Source organism: Candoia aspera, chromosome 4, assembly GCF_035149785.1.
Source record: "Candoia aspera isolate rCanAsp1 chromosome 4, rCanAsp1.hap2, whole genome shotgun sequence".
NCBI lineage: Eukaryota > Metazoa > Chordata > Lepidosauria > Squamata > Boidae > Candoia > Candoia aspera.
In genome coordinates this window covers 116,160,947-116,182,886 of record NC_086156.1, presented here as the reverse complement: position 1 = coordinate 116,182,886, position 21,940 = coordinate 116,160,947, and the positions used below count along the sequence as shown (strand labels likewise).

The 21,940-nt window shown below is 48.7% G+C and overlaps 1 protein-coding gene across 1 annotated transcript in view; it reads right to left on the bottom strand.

Annotated features, from left to right (window-relative positions):
• Nucleotides 1–1,417: 1,417 nt before the first annotated feature.
• The window catches only part of CARMIL3 (capping protein regulator and myosin 1 linker 3), a 53,046-nt gene continuing 32,523 nt past the window's right edge, over nt 1,418–21,940 (bottom strand). The window contains exons 18-41 of the mRNA XM_063301587.1: nt 21,016–21,097; nt 19,079–19,175; nt 17,395–17,449; nt 15,762–15,934; nt 15,541–15,609; nt 13,965–14,058; nt 13,765–13,863; nt 13,409–13,537; nt 12,236–12,349; nt 11,852–12,027; nt 11,577–11,664; nt 10,311–10,439; nt 10,153–10,216; nt 9,204–9,409; nt 8,692–8,804; nt 7,736–8,063; nt 7,522–7,656; nt 7,350–7,419; nt 6,212–6,301; nt 5,300–5,457; nt 4,354–4,543; nt 2,214–2,324; nt 1,708–1,827; nt 1,418–1,527 (exon numbers count right to left, since the gene is read on the bottom strand). Coding sequence (XP_063157657.1) covers nt 1,502–1,527; nt 1,708–1,827; nt 2,214–2,324; nt 4,354–4,543; nt 5,300–5,457; nt 6,212–6,301; nt 7,350–7,419; nt 7,522–7,656; nt 7,736–8,063; nt 8,692–8,804; nt 9,204–9,409; nt 10,153–10,216; nt 10,311–10,439; nt 11,577–11,664; nt 11,852–12,027; nt 12,236–12,349; nt 13,409–13,537; nt 13,765–13,863; nt 13,965–14,058; nt 15,541–15,609; nt 15,762–15,934; nt 17,395–17,449; nt 19,079–19,175; nt 21,016–21,097 — 2,916 coding nt within the window. The 3' untranslated portion in view covers nt 1,418–1,501. The remainder of the gene's footprint in view (nt 1,528–1,707; nt 1,828–2,213; nt 2,325–4,353; nt 4,544–5,299; nt 5,458–6,211; nt 6,302–7,349; nt 7,420–7,521; nt 7,657–7,735; nt 8,064–8,691; nt 8,805–9,203; nt 9,410–10,152; nt 10,217–10,310; nt 10,440–11,576; nt 11,665–11,851; nt 12,028–12,235; nt 12,350–13,408; nt 13,538–13,764; nt 13,864–13,964; nt 14,059–15,540; nt 15,610–15,761; nt 15,935–17,394; nt 17,450–19,078; nt 19,176–21,015; nt 21,098–21,940) is intronic.

The window sequence follows — 21,940 nt, the reverse complement described above, 5'->3', positions numbered from 1 at the left end:
TCTTCTGATTTCCTGATTGCAGTCAGCATCTGCAGTAATCTTCGCACCTAGGAATACAAAGTCTTTCACTGCTTCTACGTTTTCTCCCTCTATTTGCCAGTTATCAATCAAGCTGGTTGCCATAATCTTGGTTTTTTTGAGGTTTAGCTGCAAGCCAGCTTTTGCACTTTCTTCTTTCACCTTCATCATAAGGCTCCTCAGTTCCTCCTCACTTTCAGCCATCAAAGTGGTATCATCTGCATATCTGAGATTGTTAATGTTTCTTCCAGCGATTTTAACCCCAGCCTTGGATTCCCCAAGCCCAGCTTGTCGCAGGATGTGTTCTGCGTACAAGTTGAATAGGTAGGGTGAGAGTATACAACCCATACGCATGCATATAGAGTTCTGGGCATATTTAGACAGAAAAAAAATACTCTAACTTTAAACCGCCTATCAACTAAGCCTCCAGAGAATGGAGGAACTGCAAAAAAAGTAAAGCCATTTGTTGCTTGCCAAGTGAGGCTTAAAAAACAACAACCAAAAATGCTTGTGCTTCTCACCTTAATACGCTTTTTAAGAAAAAGGAAAAAAAACGGCGTCTTGCACTGAAGTTCTAACAAATCCTAACAACCCATGGACCACTCTCCACTTACACATGGCTTGTAGCACAGACCACTGTTGCAAGCATAGGCCTTACCCACTGTAGCTTAATAGCTTGAGTTTTGTGTTAAGGTCAGAGCCCAACAAACTACCTTATTAGCACCATGCGTGAAGGTGGTCAAAATGTGACCACTTCAACAGCCTTCCCAACGCGGCTTCCTCCAAATTCTTGCAGGTTACAGCTCTGAGGCTGCTTAGTCGGAGGGGAATCGCCCCAGAAACCTGAGGGGGGCCATGCGGGAGAAGGTTGAATTTTCCTAGGAGAAAACAGCACCACACCACTAATAAGAGCCTTTTTAAAATGTCCATATATAATTTATTACGATTCTCTGTTCTTTTATACAAGCTGAAAATAGACCGCAGAGGGAAAGGAGGAAGGGCGGCAGGGTGGGGGCGGAGGTGCGAAATGCGGGACCAGCAGCTGTGGCAGGATGGGGCGGGGAGAATGAAGTCAGGGACAGGGGAAGGAAAGCTGTCTTCGGGGGGGGGGCAAAGGGAAGGGGTGCCCTTGACACCCAGAACAGCCGGGAGGGGAGCATTCTTGTGGCTTTCTTGTTTTCTCACCACCCTGGTTAAAAACGAAGCTGGGGGGGGAATCCCCCCGGACAGAGGGGGATGGACGTCCGACCCAGAAGTGAGAGAAGAGGCACAAATGGAGGAAAGAAATGAGGAATCAGGAGGCCTGGTCCCCAGTGGGAACCTTTCCGAGGCAGGAGACCGGCTTCTCTGGGCGGGGGGGCGGGGAGAGCCTGGAGAAGACCCTCCCCATCCTTCGCTTCCCCCCCCCCGGCAGCACGTCCGGCTCCCCCTTGGTCTTCCGGCCAGACGGTGGGGAGTTTTTGGAGTCCCAGGGCCTCCTCCATCACTCCGCCCCAGATCTGGGAGCTCCTGCGGAAAGAAGACGCGATAAAAGAAGATGTGATTTTATTGTAAACCGCCCAGAGTCACCTTTTGGGAGAGATGGGTGGTGATAGAAATTTGAAGAATGAATGAATGAATAAAGAAATCAATAAATAAAGGGGAGGAAGGAGAGAAAAAGCGGGGCTCTGGAAGGTCATCTATACCTACCCCCGGGCCGATCTGCTGGAAGGAGAGGAGGAGGAAGAGCGGGGCGAGATTTCCAGCCAGGTGGGTCGAATTCAGGGGGAGGAGGAGGAGGAGGGTCAGGCAGGGGTAGGTCCGTGGCACCTGGCAGCGGGAATGGAGGCGGGGAGAAAGGGGGAGAGACAGAGTTAGCCGTGGGAACCAGGCTCGACGGGGAGGGTTACGACACCAAAACCCAGCCTTGTCAGTCGCCGTGGGATTCCCCTCTGGAACTGTGGTCTCCCAGGGTGACTGCCACGTTTCCAACTTCCCAGGAATAAGTTTTACCAAGTTTTACCAAGTTTTACCAAGTTTTACCAAGAAGCATCCTCTAAGCATGCACAGAGGGCTTTTCCTTCCCCAGCAAACATCACCACCCATCCCAGTTCAGCCCAGCTGGCTTCTTGGAAGGGCCTCCTGCTCCAAAGCCCCGTCACGCCTTCTGGACCCCCGGCTGGCCCGCAAGTGTGGGAACGCCAGCGCCGTCTTACCTCCAGAGCCCGGGATCCGTCCCCGATCGGACTCCAGCTTGTCACAGGACTGCGCTCGCCGTGTTCTCTTTGGTTTGAGCGGAGCCATCTTCCTCCCTGCTTCAGGTTCCCCTGGAATGGAAACCGGAGCATCAGAGAGTCCTGAGCCCCCGAGAGAACTTGTCAGTTAGGGTCACATCTCTGGGCTTTAAAAAATATCCCGGGGCCACTAGATGGCAGCAGAGAGTTCATATGTTCAGTAGTTCTTTGCTGCCCCCTGGTGGATCTCTCTCTCTCTGATCTGGTTGCCCTGCTGTCCGTCCTTCTGGAGAAGGACTGTGCTCAGGTTCTTGAAAGGTTTAAATCCCTCTTTGTCAAACTGGGCAACTTTAAGATGTGTGGACTTCAACTCCCAGAATTCCCTGGCCAGCCATGCTGGCTGCAGAATTCTGGGAGTTGAAGTCCACACATGCTGGCCAGGGAATTCTGGGAGTTGAAGTCCACACTTCTTAAAGTTGCCCAGTTTGAAAAACACTGTTTGAATGGGGACCATCCTGGGGGATCTCGGTAGCCAGACAGACTGGCACTAGTGGTGAGGTCTCCTTGACAGCATTCCCTACCCAAAGAAATTTGGGGAAAGCTCCTGTTGATCCCATCTGGAAATCCTGCTTAACAAAGCTTGGAACAGAACACTTCAAGAAACCGACATTTGGATGATTGCCGGAGTTGCTGGCTGTCAATAAAATGGGCAACCCACCTCCTGCTCGTTCTGGGCCTCTCCTTGCATTCAAGAACAAATTAATCAAGAAAGGAAGTACAATTTTCCTCCAGAAATGAATGAGAAACCTCTCTTAGTTTTAAAACATCTACAGGTAGTCCTCACTTAACAACCACAAGTGGGGCTGGAATTTGGTTGCTAAGAGATGCGGTTGTTAAGCGAATCAGAACTGATTTTATGACCATGTTTGCAGCGGTTGTTAAGTGAATAATCATGGTCATTAAGCAAATTACATGGTCATTAAGCAACCCAGATGGTCATTAAGCAAATCAGATGGTTCCCAATTGATTTTGTTTGCCAGGAACTGGCTGGCGATCACATAACTGTGGAACACTACGATGGTCATAAATGCGAACCAGTTGCCAAGTGCCCGAATTGCAATCACATGACTGCATGGATGCTGTGATGTTGTAAGTGCGAGGACTGGTTGCAAGTCAGGTTTTAGCACCGTTGTAAGTCTGAACCATGGTCCTTAAGCGAGGACTACCTATATTAAATTTAACCCCCAGCCCTCCAATAAGGAGGGAAAGAGGACCCAAGTCCCCACTCTTGCGTAGCCTTTAGCCACAAAAGATCATCCACCCCATTAAACAAACCAGAACAGAGAAGCTGCAGAATAATCACTGGGTTTTGCTTCTCTTCTGCCCTTTCAGCATTTTTACGTCGCAATGGCTCTTTATTCATTCCGTGTCATTTTGAATATGCTGCCTAAGAGCAGTGTTTCGCGTTTGACGTCAGAAAAAATAATAACAGGACAGATGTTCCAGAGATGCCTGGTGCCCATTTGGCTGAAACTACCACAGTATTCCTCACTTGCCCAGGACTGTTGGGCAGCCTGGGTCCTGATTTTTTTCCTTCCCCCCAAGGGGGAAAATATTACAGGCTTTCCAAACGCTTTGCATTGCCTGTCAAGGTGAATGTGGTCAAGGGATCCGATATATGTGTGGCCAGATGGATAAAAAATGAGGGTGGCTGTCCCCTGTGGGAAACATGGAAATGGGCAGAAGTTTGCCAAAGATCTAACTCAGCACACAGAGCTTCAGCTGAAGAAAACGAGTTAAATACACAATGATTTGAGTTAATTACACAATACTACTTATACAGCATTATGCTGTGCCGGCTTAAGTACAAATTCATCTTAACAACAGACCTTGGAATGGAACTCATTCTTAACCCTGGGACTACCAGTATTCATCAAGGTGCAAATGAATGGGAAAAATGGGACCCTCTTCGCTTTAAATAAACTAGGAGAAAAGAAGGGAAGACCACAGAGAAAACGCTGCTTTCCAAAAGGGAGAACTCCTGCCCTTTTTAATTCCTGCGCCAATTAATCCCGGATTTGAGTCGAGGACCCCCCGCCCCAGGGCCTCGATCACACCTCACCTTCGTTTTCCTGCTCCTTGGGTCTGCGTCGGGGTTGAGCTACCGGAGGAAATGTGCATGTATCTTCTGGAACAACGCCACCTGCCCCGCTGGCTTCCTCGTTGCTGCGGCTTCGTTCGGGCTGGCTGGGGGTCTTCCGGCCCCTGGGGAGGGCCACAGGCTTGGGAGTGGAAGAGAGATCCCTGAACTGCTGCAAACAAAGAAGGCCAGTGTGGAGATAGGAAAGTGGGAGACATTGCCCTTTCTGGAGCTAAAGAGGGGGCCCTTTCTCAATCCTTTGGAATAAGCAGCTTTGTTGAACTACAGTTCCCAGCAAACCCATTTGGCATGACTTGTGGCATGGAATGCTGCGTGTGCAGGTAGTCCTCCCTTAACAACCGTTAGTTTAGTGGCGGTTCGGACTTACAGCGGTGCAGAAAAAAACAACTTGTGACCGGTCCTCACACTTACGACTGTCACAGAACTCCCCCCAGTGACATGATCACAATTTGGGTGCTTGGCAACTAGCTTGCATTTATGTCAGCCCCACAAGGCAGACCAAAACAAGAAATCACTTCCGCAAGAAGGCTAAACTTTCTTCTATTAATATTGGCTACAATCCCAGAATCCCAGAACTCGGATTGTGCTTTACCTCTTATACTCATGTGAATTAAGGAGGTGTCTGTCTGAGTCACTTGGACATCCCTTCTTCTTGTCTGGGACTTAAGCCATGTTTTTCCCCTTGCTGCTTTGGTAGCAGATCTGGGCTATCTCTGTCAAGGTCATCTTCCTTACTCTACCGGATGTACGATTTAACACAGACTGCAAATCGATTTGTGACGAGAGACCAATGACCCATTCATATTTACTCCTCTTCACTCTTCTCTGGGACCCCTCAAGTCCTCCTTCCCCCATCCTTCACCCCTGGCCCCCATAATTCTCTCCAGCCCCTTGAATTCAACGAGACCTGTTGCTTTGCACTGGCTGATGCCATCAGTCGGTCCTTCTCGGAATTCGGCGCGGCCCCTGCCACGCCCCTCTCATCTGCCCCCCTCTGCCTTTCTTCCAGGGGCTGGTCTTGCAGGTTACCTTTGCCCCCACACTCCCGGGATGAGCTTTCTTCAGCTGCCAGTTTGGGGGAAGAGGAACAAAGAAGGCAGAAACACCAGGGATTAATTCAAGCTTTGAATAGCCAAATCTACGGTCAAGGCAGTTAGCTGAAGACTCTCAAACCGGTTTGCTGCTTCTCGTAACAATCATCTGAATCCTGCACCCTGTTTCCAACCTGGGCGAGCGAGACCCTGCTGGTCCAGACACCCACTGAGCACAATGGAAACACACCTTTTTTTCTCTCCCAAAGACCCAGCGGTGAAGCAGTGGGCTGCGTCTAGATACGAAAGATCTGCCCTCTAGCACAGCTCTTGATGGGCAAACTGCTGTTTGCTTGCTTGCTTATCTCCTTGGTAGTTCCTTCATTGGGGTAAACAATCAAGCAGATAAACAATCAAGCAAACAGCAATACCCCTGATCAAGGAACTACCAAGGAGAAAACCATACCCCACCAACACTGGCAGGACAAGCTACTGGATATCAACCGGGAGCAAACACCACCCTCCCTCGCACTGATGATGTTGCCTAGTGGGGTGATGAAACATCTACAGCCAAGCTCAGAGAGCATGAAGGACTCCGCAGTTCACAGATGTTCTCTTCTATCCGTTCAGGGAAATGGGTCTAATTGCCTCTGCCATGATGCACTCAGTCCTGAGTCAGCATGTCATGCCAACACAACAGCTGGCCTGCAGATGTTATTCCCCCATGGGCCAGACTTCCCTGAACATCAGCCAAAGGTTTGCTGGAAATTCTGGGAATCCCGACCCACCTATGTCCCAGCTGGCTTCTGCCCGCCGAATGGTGGCAAAGCTTGGCTTGGTGCTCTGCAGTGGAGGGTGGGGCTTCCAACCTCTTTGCCCTGTATGGATTAAAAAAAAAAACGATCAACCAATATTGAACACTGTCCATTAATATTGAAATATTAAATCAACACAAAATTGCTCTTTCGGCCATTGTACAGATGGGAACATTCAGTCTCTAAAGCAGTGTTTCTCAACCTTGCCAGCTTTAAGCTGTGTGAAGGTCAACTCCCAGGATTCCCCAGCCAGCTTGCTGGCTGTGGAATTCTGGGAGTTGAAGTCCATACAGCTTAAAGCTGCCAAGGTTGAGGAACACTGCTCTAATCTCTCTGATGCCTGGGATTGTGTCAGACTCTTCCCAGCAGCCCAGGGCAATGCAATTAATGGCAAAAGGGTGTTGGGAAGTGTAGTTCAGCAAGATTTGGAGGTCCACACGTTTAATTGACCCCTGAATTAAAGGATGAAGCTGCATTTGAGCTAGAGCCAAAGGAAGGGCCCCATCTTGCTTTCTGCATTTCTATATCTAGTCGTCGGCATAAGCCGAACTGACCTGATAGGAGCTTGGTGTGTAAATAAATAAAAATTGTTCCATGTTGTTTGTCCCCCTGAAAAAAGCACATTTACTTCTGAGCAAATATATTTACTGAGACCAGTCACTCGTTCTTGCTGAAACTTCAAACTTGCTCACTGCTGCCGTGTTCTGTTAATGTTCCTCTTTACGATATGCTCAGCTGTGGCCAGGTCGTTCCTGGGGGAGGGTCGAAAAAGTCAAGATGGCAGCTGCCACCTTGCAATCATTACGCGACACAAAAGAGTGAAGTTTCTATTGCAACGTGGCAGCCCCCATCTTGATGTCTTTGACCCTGCCAGGCGTACCCCCTATCTACGACGTTGGCTTTTGAGATGGAGAGGACCTGTAAAACATGAATTTTAGGGAGGAACCACCTTTGGAGAGAGCCCTTCCTATTTTTGACATCCACAGTTTTAAATCTCAGCCCCCATGAACTCCACCGGGCTTCGAAAGAGCTTCCTTTGGCCAGGTGATGCCCCCAGACTCAGGTTCCCGGAGGGGAGAGGTGAGCTGAGAAGGCTGCCAAGGCAGAGTACCTGTGTCATCCGAAGAACGTCTTCTCTGCTGCTCCCGTAGGCTCCCTCTCCTTTCCTCCATTTCAACGCTCTAACCGGGGAAGGAAGCCGATGAATGGCACGCCAAAGAGCAAAAACAGTCGTTTTCTCCTCCCCCAGAGTTTGGCTTTCTTCCCAGCTGACCGCCCATTACCTCCAGCTTCGCATCCAAGCTCCAGCCTTTAGCACGGCCCATCCCGGGCAGCGCCACGCCTTGGACTCGCAAGGGCTGCAAGAACTCCGTCCTTCGGGAATCTGCATCCACCCTCTCTGAATCAGGAGTGGAAACCTTGTTTTGGAAGGAAAGGGAATTAAAATGGGGTTCCTCCTCATTCGAGCCCCCAACCCCGGAAGAAAGCGTTCCTTACCTGCTTGGAACGGCTCAGGAGGCCCTTCACCCCACTCCCAGGGGCCACGGGCCCCGATCCGGGAAGAGGCATTGTCATTCCCACAATGTCCTGTCCATGTTTCCACTCTTTCTCATGGCTAATGACTGAGTACAGCAGGGGCTTCGGTTCCTCCCCACCTAGGGGAGGTGGGGGGGGATTGGGGGGCAGATCCTCCGGGTCCCGCTCTCCCTTGATGCTGTGGTATCGGCGGAAATGGAAGAGGCCCTTCCTCCGCTTTCTTTGCATTGGTGGGAGGGAATCAGAGGGGCCTGGCCTTACCCCACAGCTTTCAGACATCCGAGGATAGCTGCGCGAGAGAAAGATGGTGGAACCAAGATGGTGGAAAGTGCTTTTGAAGGCAGAGGGGAGAAAAAGGCACGACATTAACTCTGGATTAGGGAGACTTGAGATATCCAAGGGTAACTGCGAGGGAAAGACGATGGAACTAAGATACAAGTAGTCCTCAACTTATGACCACAGTTGGGACTGGAACTTCCATCGTAAGTTGTTGTGGTCGTAAGTTGAGTCACTACATGACTGGACCCAATTTTATGACCATTTTTACAGTGGTTGTTAAGTGAACCCAGCTTCCCCAATGGGCATTTTTTGCCAGAAAACAGCAAAAAAAATAGCAAAACGCAATCATGTGACTGTGGGACACGGCAACCGGTTGTAAATGTGAGTTGGCTGCCAAGTGCCGGAAATGCAATCATGTGACCATGGAGTGGTAGTGTGACATTTTGTGATACTCAGAAGTGCTTTACATGCTGTAAAGCACCCATTCCGAGGCCATTGTAACTTTGGACTGTCATTAAAGGAACGGTCGTAAGTTGAGTCTGCCTGTAGTGGAATGTGCTTTTCTTCCAGGATGAAGGCAGAAAGGAGAGAATTGAATGATATTAATTCTGCATTATGGGGATCTGCACTCGGCTCACCTGATGGTGTCACTCAGAACCCTCCGGTTAAAAAACTCATCTAGACCCTCGTCCAGTCTGGGTGCCAACCCATTTTCCTGCTCTCTGCATTCCAGGGAACCAAGGATTCGGTTCTGAAGAGGGGAGAAAAGCACATTGCCCTGTTAATGGTTCCCACGTATTGAGTGGAAGCGGAAAAAAAGATGGACATAGAAGAGAACCAACAAGTAAAAAAATAAAAGAGGGCTGGAAAACAGGTGGATCGAGAAACACCCCGAGGAGGAGCCTGCATGGAAATGGATGTTAAAGGTGATTGGGAAAGGAAAGGGAATGCAGATGAATGAGGTCAAAAGGTTATGAAACGGGAAATAGGGGAGGCACCGGTGCTCATTCACCTTTGGCCAAACCGATGCCCTGGACCCCCAAAAGCCAAAGCAAAGGATGAAGAGGGACAAGCCAAGTGGGTCGGTGCAAAGAAGGTAGGAGGAGGAGGAGAAAGATACTTGGTGGGGACGTGTGGGCAAAGTACTCACCCTGGAGCGGAACCGAGTCGAGCGAGGTGGCCGGGGTCTGCCACACGTCCGGTGCTCAAGCCGAGCCCCTTCCGTGGGCAGGTCACAAAGCCCCTCAAAGGAGGCGCTGTGGGAGTAGGGGAATTGGTTGCTGCCAACCAGAGCTATCCACCCCAGGGGTGAGCTCATGTTGGAGACTGCCAGCTCCCCGTCCTGCTCTGATCCACCTGCAAAAGGAGGGAAGGGACGCATGGATGGCAATGAAGGCTGTCCAACGCGGCACAGGGAAGGGGTGCATGAAAAGAGACACTCAAAACGGGTGCTGCAAACTGTTCGGGGAGTGTCCCGGTGCCGTTCCAAACACCCCAGAAGGGCCTCAACGCTGCTCCACCGATTCCAGAACAGCTTGAAATGACTCCGTTTCAAGTCCAAAGCAGGTGCTTGGTGCTCAGAATGGGGGCTGTTTTAAGCTTGAAACCCTCTTCCGTGGCCTGGATTCTGGGGGTGGAAGCCCATTGTACCCACGTGGAGAAGCTTAGCTAGAATTTACATGCACTATCAGACAAGCGGGAAAACAGGTCGTATCTGGAAATGAATTCGGATAAGGCTGAACGAGCCACACTGCAAAAATTTAGAGCAGTGCTTCTCAACCGTGGCCCCTCCGAGCTGTGTGGACTTCAACTCCCAGAATTCTTCAGCCAGCATGGCTGGCTGGGGAATTCTGGGAGTTGAAATCCACACAGCTCGGAGCGGCCACGGTTGAGAAACACTGATTTAGCTTAGAAGAAGGGATTCCACAGACTGCTTCATTATTGGCCTCTAAAAATGGATGCACTGGGGAAAACTACCTACAGTTCCCTCGGGCTCTGAGTAACGGGATGTTTGAACACCGACCAGTATCTAAAGCTGAAATTATGGCACAAAGTATGGATTTAAGAACGGTGCCCGGGGAAATCATTCTCGCACTTACTAATAAAGGCAGAAGCAGGCCGGATCCTGCGGCAGTTCTTCTGTCTTTTGATAGCCATGGTGTCCTGTGGGCGAGAGTCCTCTCTGTCATGCCGTAACTCAAACTCAGGACTTCTGCAAAATTTGGGACTTGGCCTGAGCCAGCCCATGAGCACTTACGATGCTGGAGTCGAGCTCATTCTCGGGGAATTCTTTCTGGTCCTGGAGGTGGTGTTTTCCCAGCTGTTCGAGAAGGATCACGCTGTCTTGACCCTCGGAAAGTCGGTGGAGGTGGGTGATGTGCTGGGCCTGTGGATGGGGGGGACAGGGAATGAAGATGGGGGCTATAAGCTTGGGATAATCCTGATAATGCTTCTAATGCTGAACACCAGCTGGGTCAAAAAGGTGGAGATGGCAGCCAGAACCAACCCTGCCCCTTTTTTTGAACATCCATCCCATGAGCAACATCTGTAGAAAAGGCCGTGGCTTTGATCACACCTGTGCAGCTGTCATCTAATTTTTTTTTTTTACTGTCCTGCAAACAGTGCTCCAGTTTGAATCCAGTTCCAAAGCCAGAAATACCATTCCCTTCCCTTGGTAACCCTACAGAGATGAGGCCTTTCTTGTCTTTTAGTCAGTGGCAATGGGAAAACTGATCAGGTTTTTAAAAATATTTAAGATATTCCCATATTGCCTGTCATGCAATGCGTTTCCAAGCCCTGTAGGGATGGGTTTAACTATTCTAAAAGGCTATAATAAAACCCACAATATTCATAATAGCCAAGTTTAGTTTTGCAGTAGCTGTCGTAGCATCTCCAATGCCAAGGGGGTGGGGTGGGGCGGGGTAAAAATGTTTCTACCAGGGTTTAAACTGTAGTGAGGCTGGTACTCCCTTGATTGGTGGGGGCATTACAGAAAAGTAGTCAAATAGAGGCTTCATATCAACGTCAGGTGTCCACCTCCAGGAGGAGAACATCTGTGGATAATGGAATATAATCAAATTTTCTAGAGCTTCATAGAGAATATGCATCCTGGGGATTTTCTTCTTCAGTTTAATTTTGCATCTACCAGGCTGAAACATAGCTTGGAGGAACAACACACAAAGCATACATGCTCCAGGCCTGAGTTAAGTGAAGTCTCCTGAGGTTGATCTTGGTTCCTGGTGACTTCATGGACGTCCTGGTAGCATAATGGAAGGGGTGGGCCACTTACTTCTTCCAGGGAGTTGTTTTGATTTCCCAGTGAGGCTTGCAGTGCTGGGATTTGCTGGTGCCTCCCACCCAAATACCAACCAGCTCTGACCCCGCTTAGCTTCCAAGCCCAAACAAGGCCAACCAGGTTCTCTGGCCTGCTGAGACTCCAGACCAAAAGCCAGAATGAAACTATGGCATGGGAATGTGGGATGTGGGTCACTGGTAGTGGTGGGAGAGAAGATATTGTTCTTACCAGATTCTTGTGAGCGTGATACAGCTCTTCTAAAAGTTCTTCCACAATTGTGTTGGTGAGATACGTCACGACAGACAGCTTCACCTCGCTGGAGAGGGATCCAGGTTGAAGAAGGTCAGAGGATGAGCAGGCATAAATGCCTACTTGTTTCTTCACACTCAGGTGGGCATTCTCCTATGCCAGCCTTGCACTGGAATCCACCTCCCCAGCTGCTGCCCTGCTGATACCAGCCCTCCCCACCCACCCACCGGCTTTATTTACACCCCACGTCTTACTTGAGCTTGTTTTGAATATCCTGGCCAGCCTGTTCCAGCAAAGCACCCCGGATAAAGTTTCGGGGCACGGTGATGTGCTCAGAAACAGCTGCCAACACCTTGTGATGCTCTTCGGCTGCCTGGACGGCATGTGGACACAGCTCCTGCGTTAGAGCAACCATCGACTCCAAGATCATCTGGGAGAAAGAGAAGCTGTGAGCTGGGGTGTCCCTGGGGGCGGGCAGGGAAATCAAGACTGCCATCTTGGTTTCTTAACACCCACCAAAGACACCCCAGTCTTGGACACTCAGATTCCCAAGACCTGCAGCCTAGGACTTCCCACTATCTGGACCCGTCATCATGAATGTGTGAAAGGAAGACTGAGAGATGCCTTCTTCACAATACCTGCAGCTCCTTGTCAACCGCTTTTGCCACTTCATTGGCCATGGACTCCAGCCGGTGCCGCACTGGCCCGTCACTGGCCAGCAGGTGCCCAAGTTCATACAGGCTGGGAAAGAGCTGTGGGGAGGAGATGAGAAACAATGCTTAAGCGGAATGAGGTTTCAGAGAGGATTCAAGCATTTTCCTTGATTACAGCAGCGATGAGTGCCCTGTTGGAAGACCTGAAAGGCCAGGGGACCAATCATCCTGGAGAAGGTCTAGCTATGAGATTGGGAAGAGTCAATACCAACTTGGTGGCACATAACCAACCAGCCAACCAGCCAACCAGCCAACCAGCCAACCAGCCAGCCAGCCAGCCAGCCAGCCGGCCGGCCGGCCGGCCAGCCGGCCGGCCAACCAACCAACCAACCAACCAACCAACCAACCAACCAACCAACCAACCAACCAACCAACCAACCAACCAACCATTTTCTTATCCAGATTCATGAGGTCTTAGAATGGATGACATTGTGAATTCTAGGAGTTGAAGCCCAACACATCTGAGGGACACCAGCTAACAGTCCTTGGTCTGTAGAAACTCCTTTCAACCTAACCCTGAATCCTAATACCTATAAAAAATAAGGATCCTACAACCTGATCTTGGCTTCTGGAGACCTCAGGGACTCAGTAATGTCAATTTTTTGGCCAAGTCTCTAAGTGGTTTGCCTTCCCTTCTTCTGGGATTCTGACTTCCCAGTCTAGTCTACCACCCTGGCATTTCCAAGTATTAATCCAACTCTGCTTGGCTTCTGAGAGCAATCAAAATTTGGCCAAGTGCTACCATTGGCTGAGACCTCAATAGATTTGGGAAGCAAACATAAAGAGGCTTCTTAGAGATCTGTGATAGCTCCATGAGTTAAACCAGAGGTGACCATGAACTAGTGATTTTAGAAAGGCGCTTCTAGCTTCAATCTTATTTTTCACGCCGCTTTCTTTTATGAAAAGGCAGGTTGGGCTGTGGAACGGAAAGGGTTATTAGGTAGAAAGGGACATGCATTCTGCACATGCTTCAGAGGGGTCTTTTTTTAATTCCTGGGGCAGAACGGAGCTTCTGCCTTGAGCTGTAACCCAGTTTGCAACTTCTAAGGCATGGCGAGCCATGTCGTATTCAGGAAGAAGGAAAACGGTTTATCTCACCGCTCTTGAATTTTTGGCTTCTTTCATTAGCTTCCGGGCGTAGAGGACCTCCTCCTGAACAGAGTCAGCAGAGCATGTTCGCAGGACCCGTAGTTCTTCCTGGACTCTCACGCAGAGGCGGCTCATCATCTAGGGAGGGGCAGGACAGGGCAACGTCATTTTCAGCTCCCCTGGACCTGGGAACGCTCCGATGCGTCTGTCCCAGCAGACCAACCAGAGACGCTGGTGACCTTCAGGCCACCCGAATCCCACCACTTCCTGCATCCCCTTGATCGTGTTCGGAAGGGGCAAGCGCATTCCGCACGCCCCATGATATTGAGTAGGAGAAGGCGATCCAGGGAGATGGGAACGTTTACTTGCTCGGCGCTATTGGAGACAATCCCTTGGTGGAGACGGAAAACTTGGTCCTGGGAGACCCTCGAAGAGTGGTTGTTCCTCAGGAGACACCACTGGATCTGAGAGGGACGAGAAGATGGAGGAGGTGGTGGTGGTGGTGGAGGGGACAGGACACCTAAGTTCATCGCTGTCCTGACAAGATGGCGGGGAGCGGGCTCACCTTTTGCCACACCTCATCCATCCTGTCGGGGGCATTGCGGTAGGCTGTGGTGATGTCGCTCATGGGCAAGGACATAAACTTGAGAGTGAAGTTACTGCAGAAGACGACGGAGGGAGGAGCCACTGAAAGTCTGCTTTGACAAGGTCCAAACGGCATGCTGGGTACAAAAGGGGTGCACCCCAGCGAGCCCCCCTCCTCCCCAGCTTTTTTACCCATCGCCCCTGCCAAGGCTTCTCTTTATACAACTGTTTGAAGCCTGGCAGGGGGAAATTTTGGCCAGGGGAAAATAGCATGCACAAGGGAATGATGGTCTCAACCCACTTCCACTTGCAGCTTCCTACAATTAAATATCGTTAAAAAAAAATCCTACTGTTTGGAGAGTTTTCTTTCCCATGACAAAATCTAGAGGTTTACTTCGACGGAAGGGGTACTCCTTAGAGGCACCCACAGGGGAGGTCAAAAAAGTCAAAAGGCAGCCAGGCTTGCGCAGTCAAAGCCCTGCCCCTTTTTGGTGGGTTTCTGTGCCTGGAAAAGGGCGTGGCTTCGATCCTGCGGTCATGGCCACCATGTAGACATTTTTGACCCCTCTGTGACGCTTCTGGTGCTCCTTAAGGCCAATTCCACTCTCAGAAATAATTCCACCTTCTCCACATCCCAGCCTAGCCAGTAAGGAAACCCAACCCAACCCACTGCTCAACCAACCAGGAACCCAAGCGGAGGTCTCCCTCCGGTTGGGCACCCAACCCCTTAGTTCCATCTTTAAAGCAGAGCTCGCCAACGACTGGGCCGGCCGGGTGTAGTGAGAACCTTCAGGGCAAGCAATTTATCTTCCATCACAGAACCAGCTGTCGTTTGAAGGACCTCTCTGCCAGCCCAATGGCAATTCATCGACTCACTGACTCATCCAGAGTCATTATTATCTGGAATAAGTTACCCCACCCTCCTGGCCTTCAGGAAGGGGGTTAAAACCTGGCTATGCCACTTGGCCTGGGGAGGGAGGGGCAATAGCCATGCATGGTTGGCACCGTGATGGTGCCAACATCTTGATTTGCCATCTTGTATCTATATGTTGTATCTGTATTTTTATATGTACATTATATATATATATATATATATATATATATATATATAATATGCACATTGTATTTTTTGATGATACGTTATTTCATTATGGTAAAACCGCCCAGAGTCGTTGTATACAAGTTGGGCGGTGAAGTTTAATAGATAAATAAATAAATAAAAAGTAATTAATTTAAGCCACACTGTGGACCCATTAACCTACCACCCTCTTCTTTCCAAGGAGCGCGTGCCGGTCGCCGGCTGAGTTAAAACCTGCAGCACATGGGGCAGTGGGTCCCTCCCCTTCTCCTTCCTGGGCACCCCTTCTCTTTCTTTCTCTCTGTCTCTCCTTCCCCCACTTCATCTCTGCCCAACTGAGCTGTGGGTTCTTTCCAAGGGATGCTTAAGAAGGGCTCTGGCAGGCTTAAACCATGGTATGCTGATCCCAGTGGACTGAAAAGAGCCGTCAAGAGCTGGTTGCCCTCCTCCCTCCAGGTGGGTGTTTCTGCTCACTCACTTCTCCAAGGCCCGGGCAACGTCCTGGAAGCCTTGGGCCGTGGTGCCATTCCTGTCCCAGGAAATGCTCCTAGAAAGGAGAGGGAGAGTCTGGTTGGCAGTGAGTGTTCTTGCCCAGCGTGCATCACCTTCCAGGGCACAAGGGGCCTTGCAGTCAGCCTCCATCTTCAGAGACTTCCCCCCGCTGGGATGACCAGCAGGACCTCCTCCAGGTCTCCCTACCTGAGCGTGCTGTTGATCTGCAGGGCCTTGGACAGCATCTTGGCCCCGAGGTCTTCCATGCCATTCCCACTTAAATCCACTTTGGCCAAGCAAGTGTTGCTCCCCAGGGCGTTGATCAGGATGCTGCAGCGGGTTCTCAGCCGGGAATCTGCCACTGAGAAGGACTGTAAGGACTTTGGGGAGGGGGAGAGAGGGGGAGGAGGGAGAGGGGACTGAGCAGCCAACTTGAATCCACTCAAAACCCAGCTTCTACCCCAGATGCAATTTGGGGCGGTTCTCATGCAGCCTCCCTGCCTTGCATAAATGTGTTTTTTTTCCCTTCCCTCCACCCCTGTCCATACATTCAAGCATAGCTGGATTTGTCTCCTGGATTAATTTCTTTACTCTTTTCAGGTGGGCAAACCAGGACAGTGTCTTGAACCGAAGGCTGTTAAAGCATCAGGCTAGAAATTGGGAGGCCGTGAGTTCTAGTCCTGCCTTAGGCACAAAGCCAGCTGGGTGACCTTAGGCCAGCCATTGTCTCTCAGCCCTAGGAAGGAGGCAATGGCAAACCACTTCTGAAAAACCTTGCCAAGAAAACTGCAGGGACCTGTCCAGGCAGTCTCCGAGAATTGGACACGATTGAACAGATTAAAAAAAAAAAGCACCATTAGCTATTGCACAACTGCCTTTATTTATTTTTTAATTACAGGTTGCCAGCCCTGAATGTATTCGTTTATTAAAATATATGGTCATACGTGTTTGGTCTATGATTGTATATTTTAATAAACTGCCAGCCCTGATATGGATCAGGAGTTTCACACTGAGGAAGCAGTCTTAATTTTAATCTGTACTTTTGCTCCCACCTGAATCAGCCCCCCAATCCCCCCCCCCCATATTATCTACCCCAGTGTTTCTCAACCTTGGCAAGTTTAAGACGTGTGGACCAACTCCCAGAATTCCCCAGCCAGCATAGCGTGGCAATTTTAAGACATGCTGGCTGGGGAATTCTGGGAGTTGAAGTCCACACGTCTTAAACTTGCCAAGGTTGAGAAACACTGTCCTAGATCTTCTGAAAGTGTCACATCCATCTACCCCAGTGTTTCTCAAACTTTGCAACTTTAAGATGGGTGGACTTCAACTCCCAGAATTCCCCAGCCAGCATGTCTAAAATTGCCAAGTTTGAGAAACGCTGATCTACCCCCTTGCTCAGCATGCAAAATGAGGCTTAAATAGGGTTGGCAGTTGCGGTTCAGCATGAAAAACCCAGCTGCCGCTTTAGCATCTCCTGGGAACGCCCTGAAGCCACAACACGGTTGATCTCTCTGACCTGGTGTGTTGTGTAGACAGAGAAACTGAGTTTTGTTAAGCTGCCCTCAGCTTACAAGCATTGCTAGCTGCAGTGTGGGCTGAACCAAGTTATGGTGGACTGAAAACCTGACATGCCAATCTGGATAGCTGTAGCTTATTCTACAAACTATGGTTAAATAGTTAAGCATAAGGTGTGAACCCAGGCTCACACCTCCAGAGCCACCTTCAACTTACACATTTTGTTTGGAGCAACTAATAAGCCTTGTAACCCTAACCCTTGCAAATAATAATCATCATAATCATTAATTCTACAGAATTCTCTTCTACACAACCCAGAACTTACACAGTCTTCCTCCTGGATACACTGCACTATCTTCTGAAGAATTTCTTCCAGCGTTCTGAGAAAGGAAAGTAAAAACTGCTCCATATCAACAGCACCATCATCCCCATGACCACTATCCTCTTCTTCCTCCGCATTGTCCAAACTAGGAAAGAATTGAACCCAGTTCCCGAGTTTGCATATTTGGGCTATGTAAATCACCTCAAATATTTGCGGCAACAGAAAGGCAGAAGCAGTGGCGTCCACAAAGAGACTCAACGGCTACAAGGTGGCACATGCAGAGCATTGCAATTCAAGCCACGCATGCCCCTTTTGGGCACACACCTATGAAGGGGGCAGGGCTGGGATCATGATGCCACGCTTGCCAATTATGAATGTTGACTTCCCCCTGAGGTGCCATTGGGCAGAGAGTCGGTTCAATAATACAAAATCAATACAGGTAGTCCTCACTTAACAACCATTCGTTCAGCAACAATTCAGACTTACAATGGTGCTAAAAAACTGACTTGCGACTGGTCCTCGCACTTATGACCGTCGCAGCATCACGTGATCACGTGATTGCCATTTTCAACCTTCCCAGCTGGTTTCCGGCAAGCAAAATCAATGGGGGAACTACATGATTCACTTAACGACCACATGGTTCACTTAACAACCATGTGGTTTGCTTAACGGCCACTGCAAACAGGGTCATAAAATTGGGTCAGGTTCAGTTAATGACCCCATTGCTCAGCGACTGAAATTCCAGGCCCAGTTGTGGTTGTTAAGTGAGGACTACCTGTAAATTATCAAATTCCCCAGCAGCGAAAGATGGTGTGATGAGGAGGGAAAAGATGCCATATGTTCTTTCTCGGAACGGAGTCCATCACTTGCTCTTGTGAAGGCCTCACCTCCATCATGAAAGAAGACTCAGAGACCAGCTGGGCTGTTACCCCAAAATCTCAAAAATAGCATTAGGAATTCTTGACTTGAAATATTTCCACCAAAGTCTTGCGCCCCATCCTGATCAGACATAGCTGACTCACTGACGTCCTTGACCTCTTGGGGAGGTTTGCACAAAGCTCAGCGGCATCTGCAGGCGGGGAGGCGTCATCTGCCATCTTGCCTGTTTGGATCCCCCCCTGCAGCTGTCACTGAATCCACCGAATCGTAAAAGAATCAAAAGCATCAAAGCCCTTTATGGACTTTTTGCCAATACTTGGAAGAAACGACGATTTTTGGATCGGCAAATGGATAAAGGGGGTGATGGGAAGAAGCGAATGATGTATGTAATCTTATAAGGGGTGGGGAAATATTAAATTTGCCTGCACTTGTTGCAAAGAAGATAGGGAGTGACTTCTTTAAATATTCTTTTTTCTACTCTTTTTCCGTTCTTTTCCTTTTCTTTTTTCTACCTTGTATTCCTTTTCTTTCTGTTTTCTGTTTTCTTTTTTCTTTCCGATTTCAATTTGTATTATCTTTTCGTGTTGTTAAACTCTTCAATAAAAAGTACTTTAAAAAAAGTGTGTGCACACACCCAGCTCCTAACCAAGGTTAAAACTAACCAAGTGTAGCCCATTTGCCAACGGAGCCTTTCGGTCTTTAACGGCTGGTTAACTGCGAAATAGATCGCAGCCCAGCCCCGAAAGTCTTAGCATCTGTGGTTCACTGGGTGCGGAAGGATGGCGCGCATTCCCACGCACATACCCACCGGGATTTGACGTTGAAATTCTTTCCCAGCCAGAGGTGCTTCAGAGACTTATTCTTGCTCAGCACTGGAAGGAGGGTGAGCAAATCGGCATCAAAGCCTGATGGAGAGAGAAAACAGCAACAGATCACATCCAGAAAAAAACAGTGTTTCCCTACAGTTTATTTTCATTATGTGATTTCTTTCATAACCATTTCTACATTCTTCTATCAGGCCGTTTGAATTTGCCGACTACATCTTGAGGGGTATTCGTTCTATCATTTATGAAGCAGATAAAATCCGGCCAACACCACTAAAATAATGATTCCCTGCTTTATTTTTTTTAAGAAGGTGAATATTATGGGAATTTCTCAAGCAGGTCAACGGAGCAAATCTTTTCCAAGCGATGGATTATCTGAATATTTGCACTGTGGGAAAATAATTGACTTTGCTGCTAAAAGCAGGGAGACCAGAAGTAACCAGCCTTGTTAACTTTTTATTCCGTCCATCGAGCACACATAGCAAGCCTAATTTTGATGAGAATTCAAACCTGTTTGGATATGGCTATCATTTCATGAATGGCCTCCTTCCAAAAATTTGAGACCATTGCATTCCCATCAAAAACGATAGAAAATATAAGGAAGAAGCCTGGAAAATACCGAGATTGAATCTGACTGTATCAGGAATGAACAAATATATTGATGTAAGTTCTTAATTCTTCCCTTCTTGGAGTTCTTCTCCCAACGGGGTCACTCAACAAGCAGAGTCTCCATTTTTGGTTTGTTTAACGACATCCCTCCTGACTTCTTCTCTTAACAAACCAACATTAAATGCCAGGAATAATTTGTGTCATTTGCTTAAGATTCTGGCTTGTTAAGAAAGTCAGTAAGCCCTGTAATTCTAATCCAAATGTATGCAACTTATAGCACTCCAGATGTTGCAAATGGGCACCTCCACGTATTTATCTGGGCTTGCTTTCTGGCACTGTTGGGTGGCCCAATGCAACATCTGGAGTTGCCTGTCCTTGTAACATCTGTAGCTTAACCAACTACAGATGTAGGAGCTGTCTGAAGCTGCAGTTGTCAATAGGAGCTTATAGGATGGTTCCTGACCATCTGCTGGAGGACAGACTGAAGGATCTTGAGATGTTCAGTCTGGAGGAAAGAAGACCTAGGGGAGACCTGAAATCATTGATCAGGTACATAGGAAAGAGTTTAGGGAGGATGATCAGGAATTATTTTCCATGACCACAGAAAGTAAAACCAGAAATAATGGGTAGAAGTTGCAGCTACCTAGATTTTGTTTAAACTGAAGGAGAACAAGCTCACGGTATGATCTACGCAACAGTGGAATAGTCTGCTTATGGAGATTGTGGTTCTCCATCAGTGGAGGTTTTTAAGAAGAGGCAGGACCTTTTTCATCCTGAGGACCCTAAAGGATGGTGGTGTCAGCACCTGATCATTCAAGCATTCGCACATACACAGTCAAGAAGCTGGATCTCCTTGAACTGTTTTAATGAAGCGTAATGAACGGTACAGAAGGCAAGCTGCGAATAAAGATTTCCCGCTCAAACCTAATTTAAAACTACATCCCCTTGGTTATTCCCCTTTCCCATGAAACCATGTCACTCCCCCTCCCATCCAGACGGTATTCCTGGCGTATCTCAACCCTGCGTCCTTGATGTGCTCCATAGCCATAATAAACCACTTTACACTCCAACTTCACACACCCCTCCCATCTGGCAACCTGGGAGAAGGAAACGATGGGAGATGCCCTGATAAGGGTTTCTGTGAAACCTTCGATTGGGGGATCTGACAGGTGGCTGAACAAGAACGAATCTTGAAATCATAGAGCCATCAGTCTTCCTGCACATTGCAAAGTGTTGGACTAGACAATGCCACAATTCTATGATCCTACGACTCATTCCTCAGCCTCACATCCAAACAGGGCCTGAGACTCACCGTTGTCCGAAAGGTCAAGACCACTCAGGGCGCTGATCCCAGGAATCTGTTCTTGAAGCACCTGAGCTCCTGGAGAGCGGAGCTACGGGGGAAGGGGGAAAGGAGATCAGGAGTGACCGACCATGAATTGGAAAGAAGCTGCCTTCAGCAGAAACCACCTGATGTATCAGCCCCCTTCTGATGCAGTCCTCTGCCCCCCCTGTCAAAAGGGGAAAAGGAAGGGACTTTTTGCATGAAATGGAACAAAATGCACTTATGATTTGTGGTTTTGATGATTAGAATAACACCTGGATAATAGAAAAAAGGTGAGCTTTTTTTGTAATCACAGTTAATTTTGTAATTGTACTTATATTTGCAGCAGAAGAAATTGGAAGCTTTTTCTATTTCTTTTCGTTCTCTCTTTTTGCACCCTTCCTTCCTTCCTTCCTTCCTTCCTTCCTTCCTTCCTTCCTTCCTTCCTTCCTTCCTTCCTTCCTTCCTTCCACTCCTTATTAGTTTGTGTTAGTTTTTATGTTCTTTGTAAAACTTCTAATAAAATTTATTTTCAAAAAGGTGGTGGTGTGGGGGGGAAGGAGGGGATGTCACATCCTTAACACACTCCGTGAAACTATCCTTGAAAGTTTCAACTGCTTGCTCTAGCCTACAGCCCTGGCATTTCCCAGTGGTCTCCCATCCTCGTTCCTACTACATCCCCCACCCTTAGCTTTTCCAGATTAGCCAAGGTCACCTGCCACATCTTTTAATCCTATTGCTAAAAAGGTGTGTTTTTGCTCTATCCTCACCCTGCTCAGTTACACTGTTAGTTTGGGGAGGAATAATGGGATACGTGCAGACCAGTTATATTGGCCAAAAGGCGAGCAGTCAGTTGCAAAGTCCTTTGAGCGTGGAAGTGTTCACAGGGTGGTCTTATGACAGGCGTGCGGAA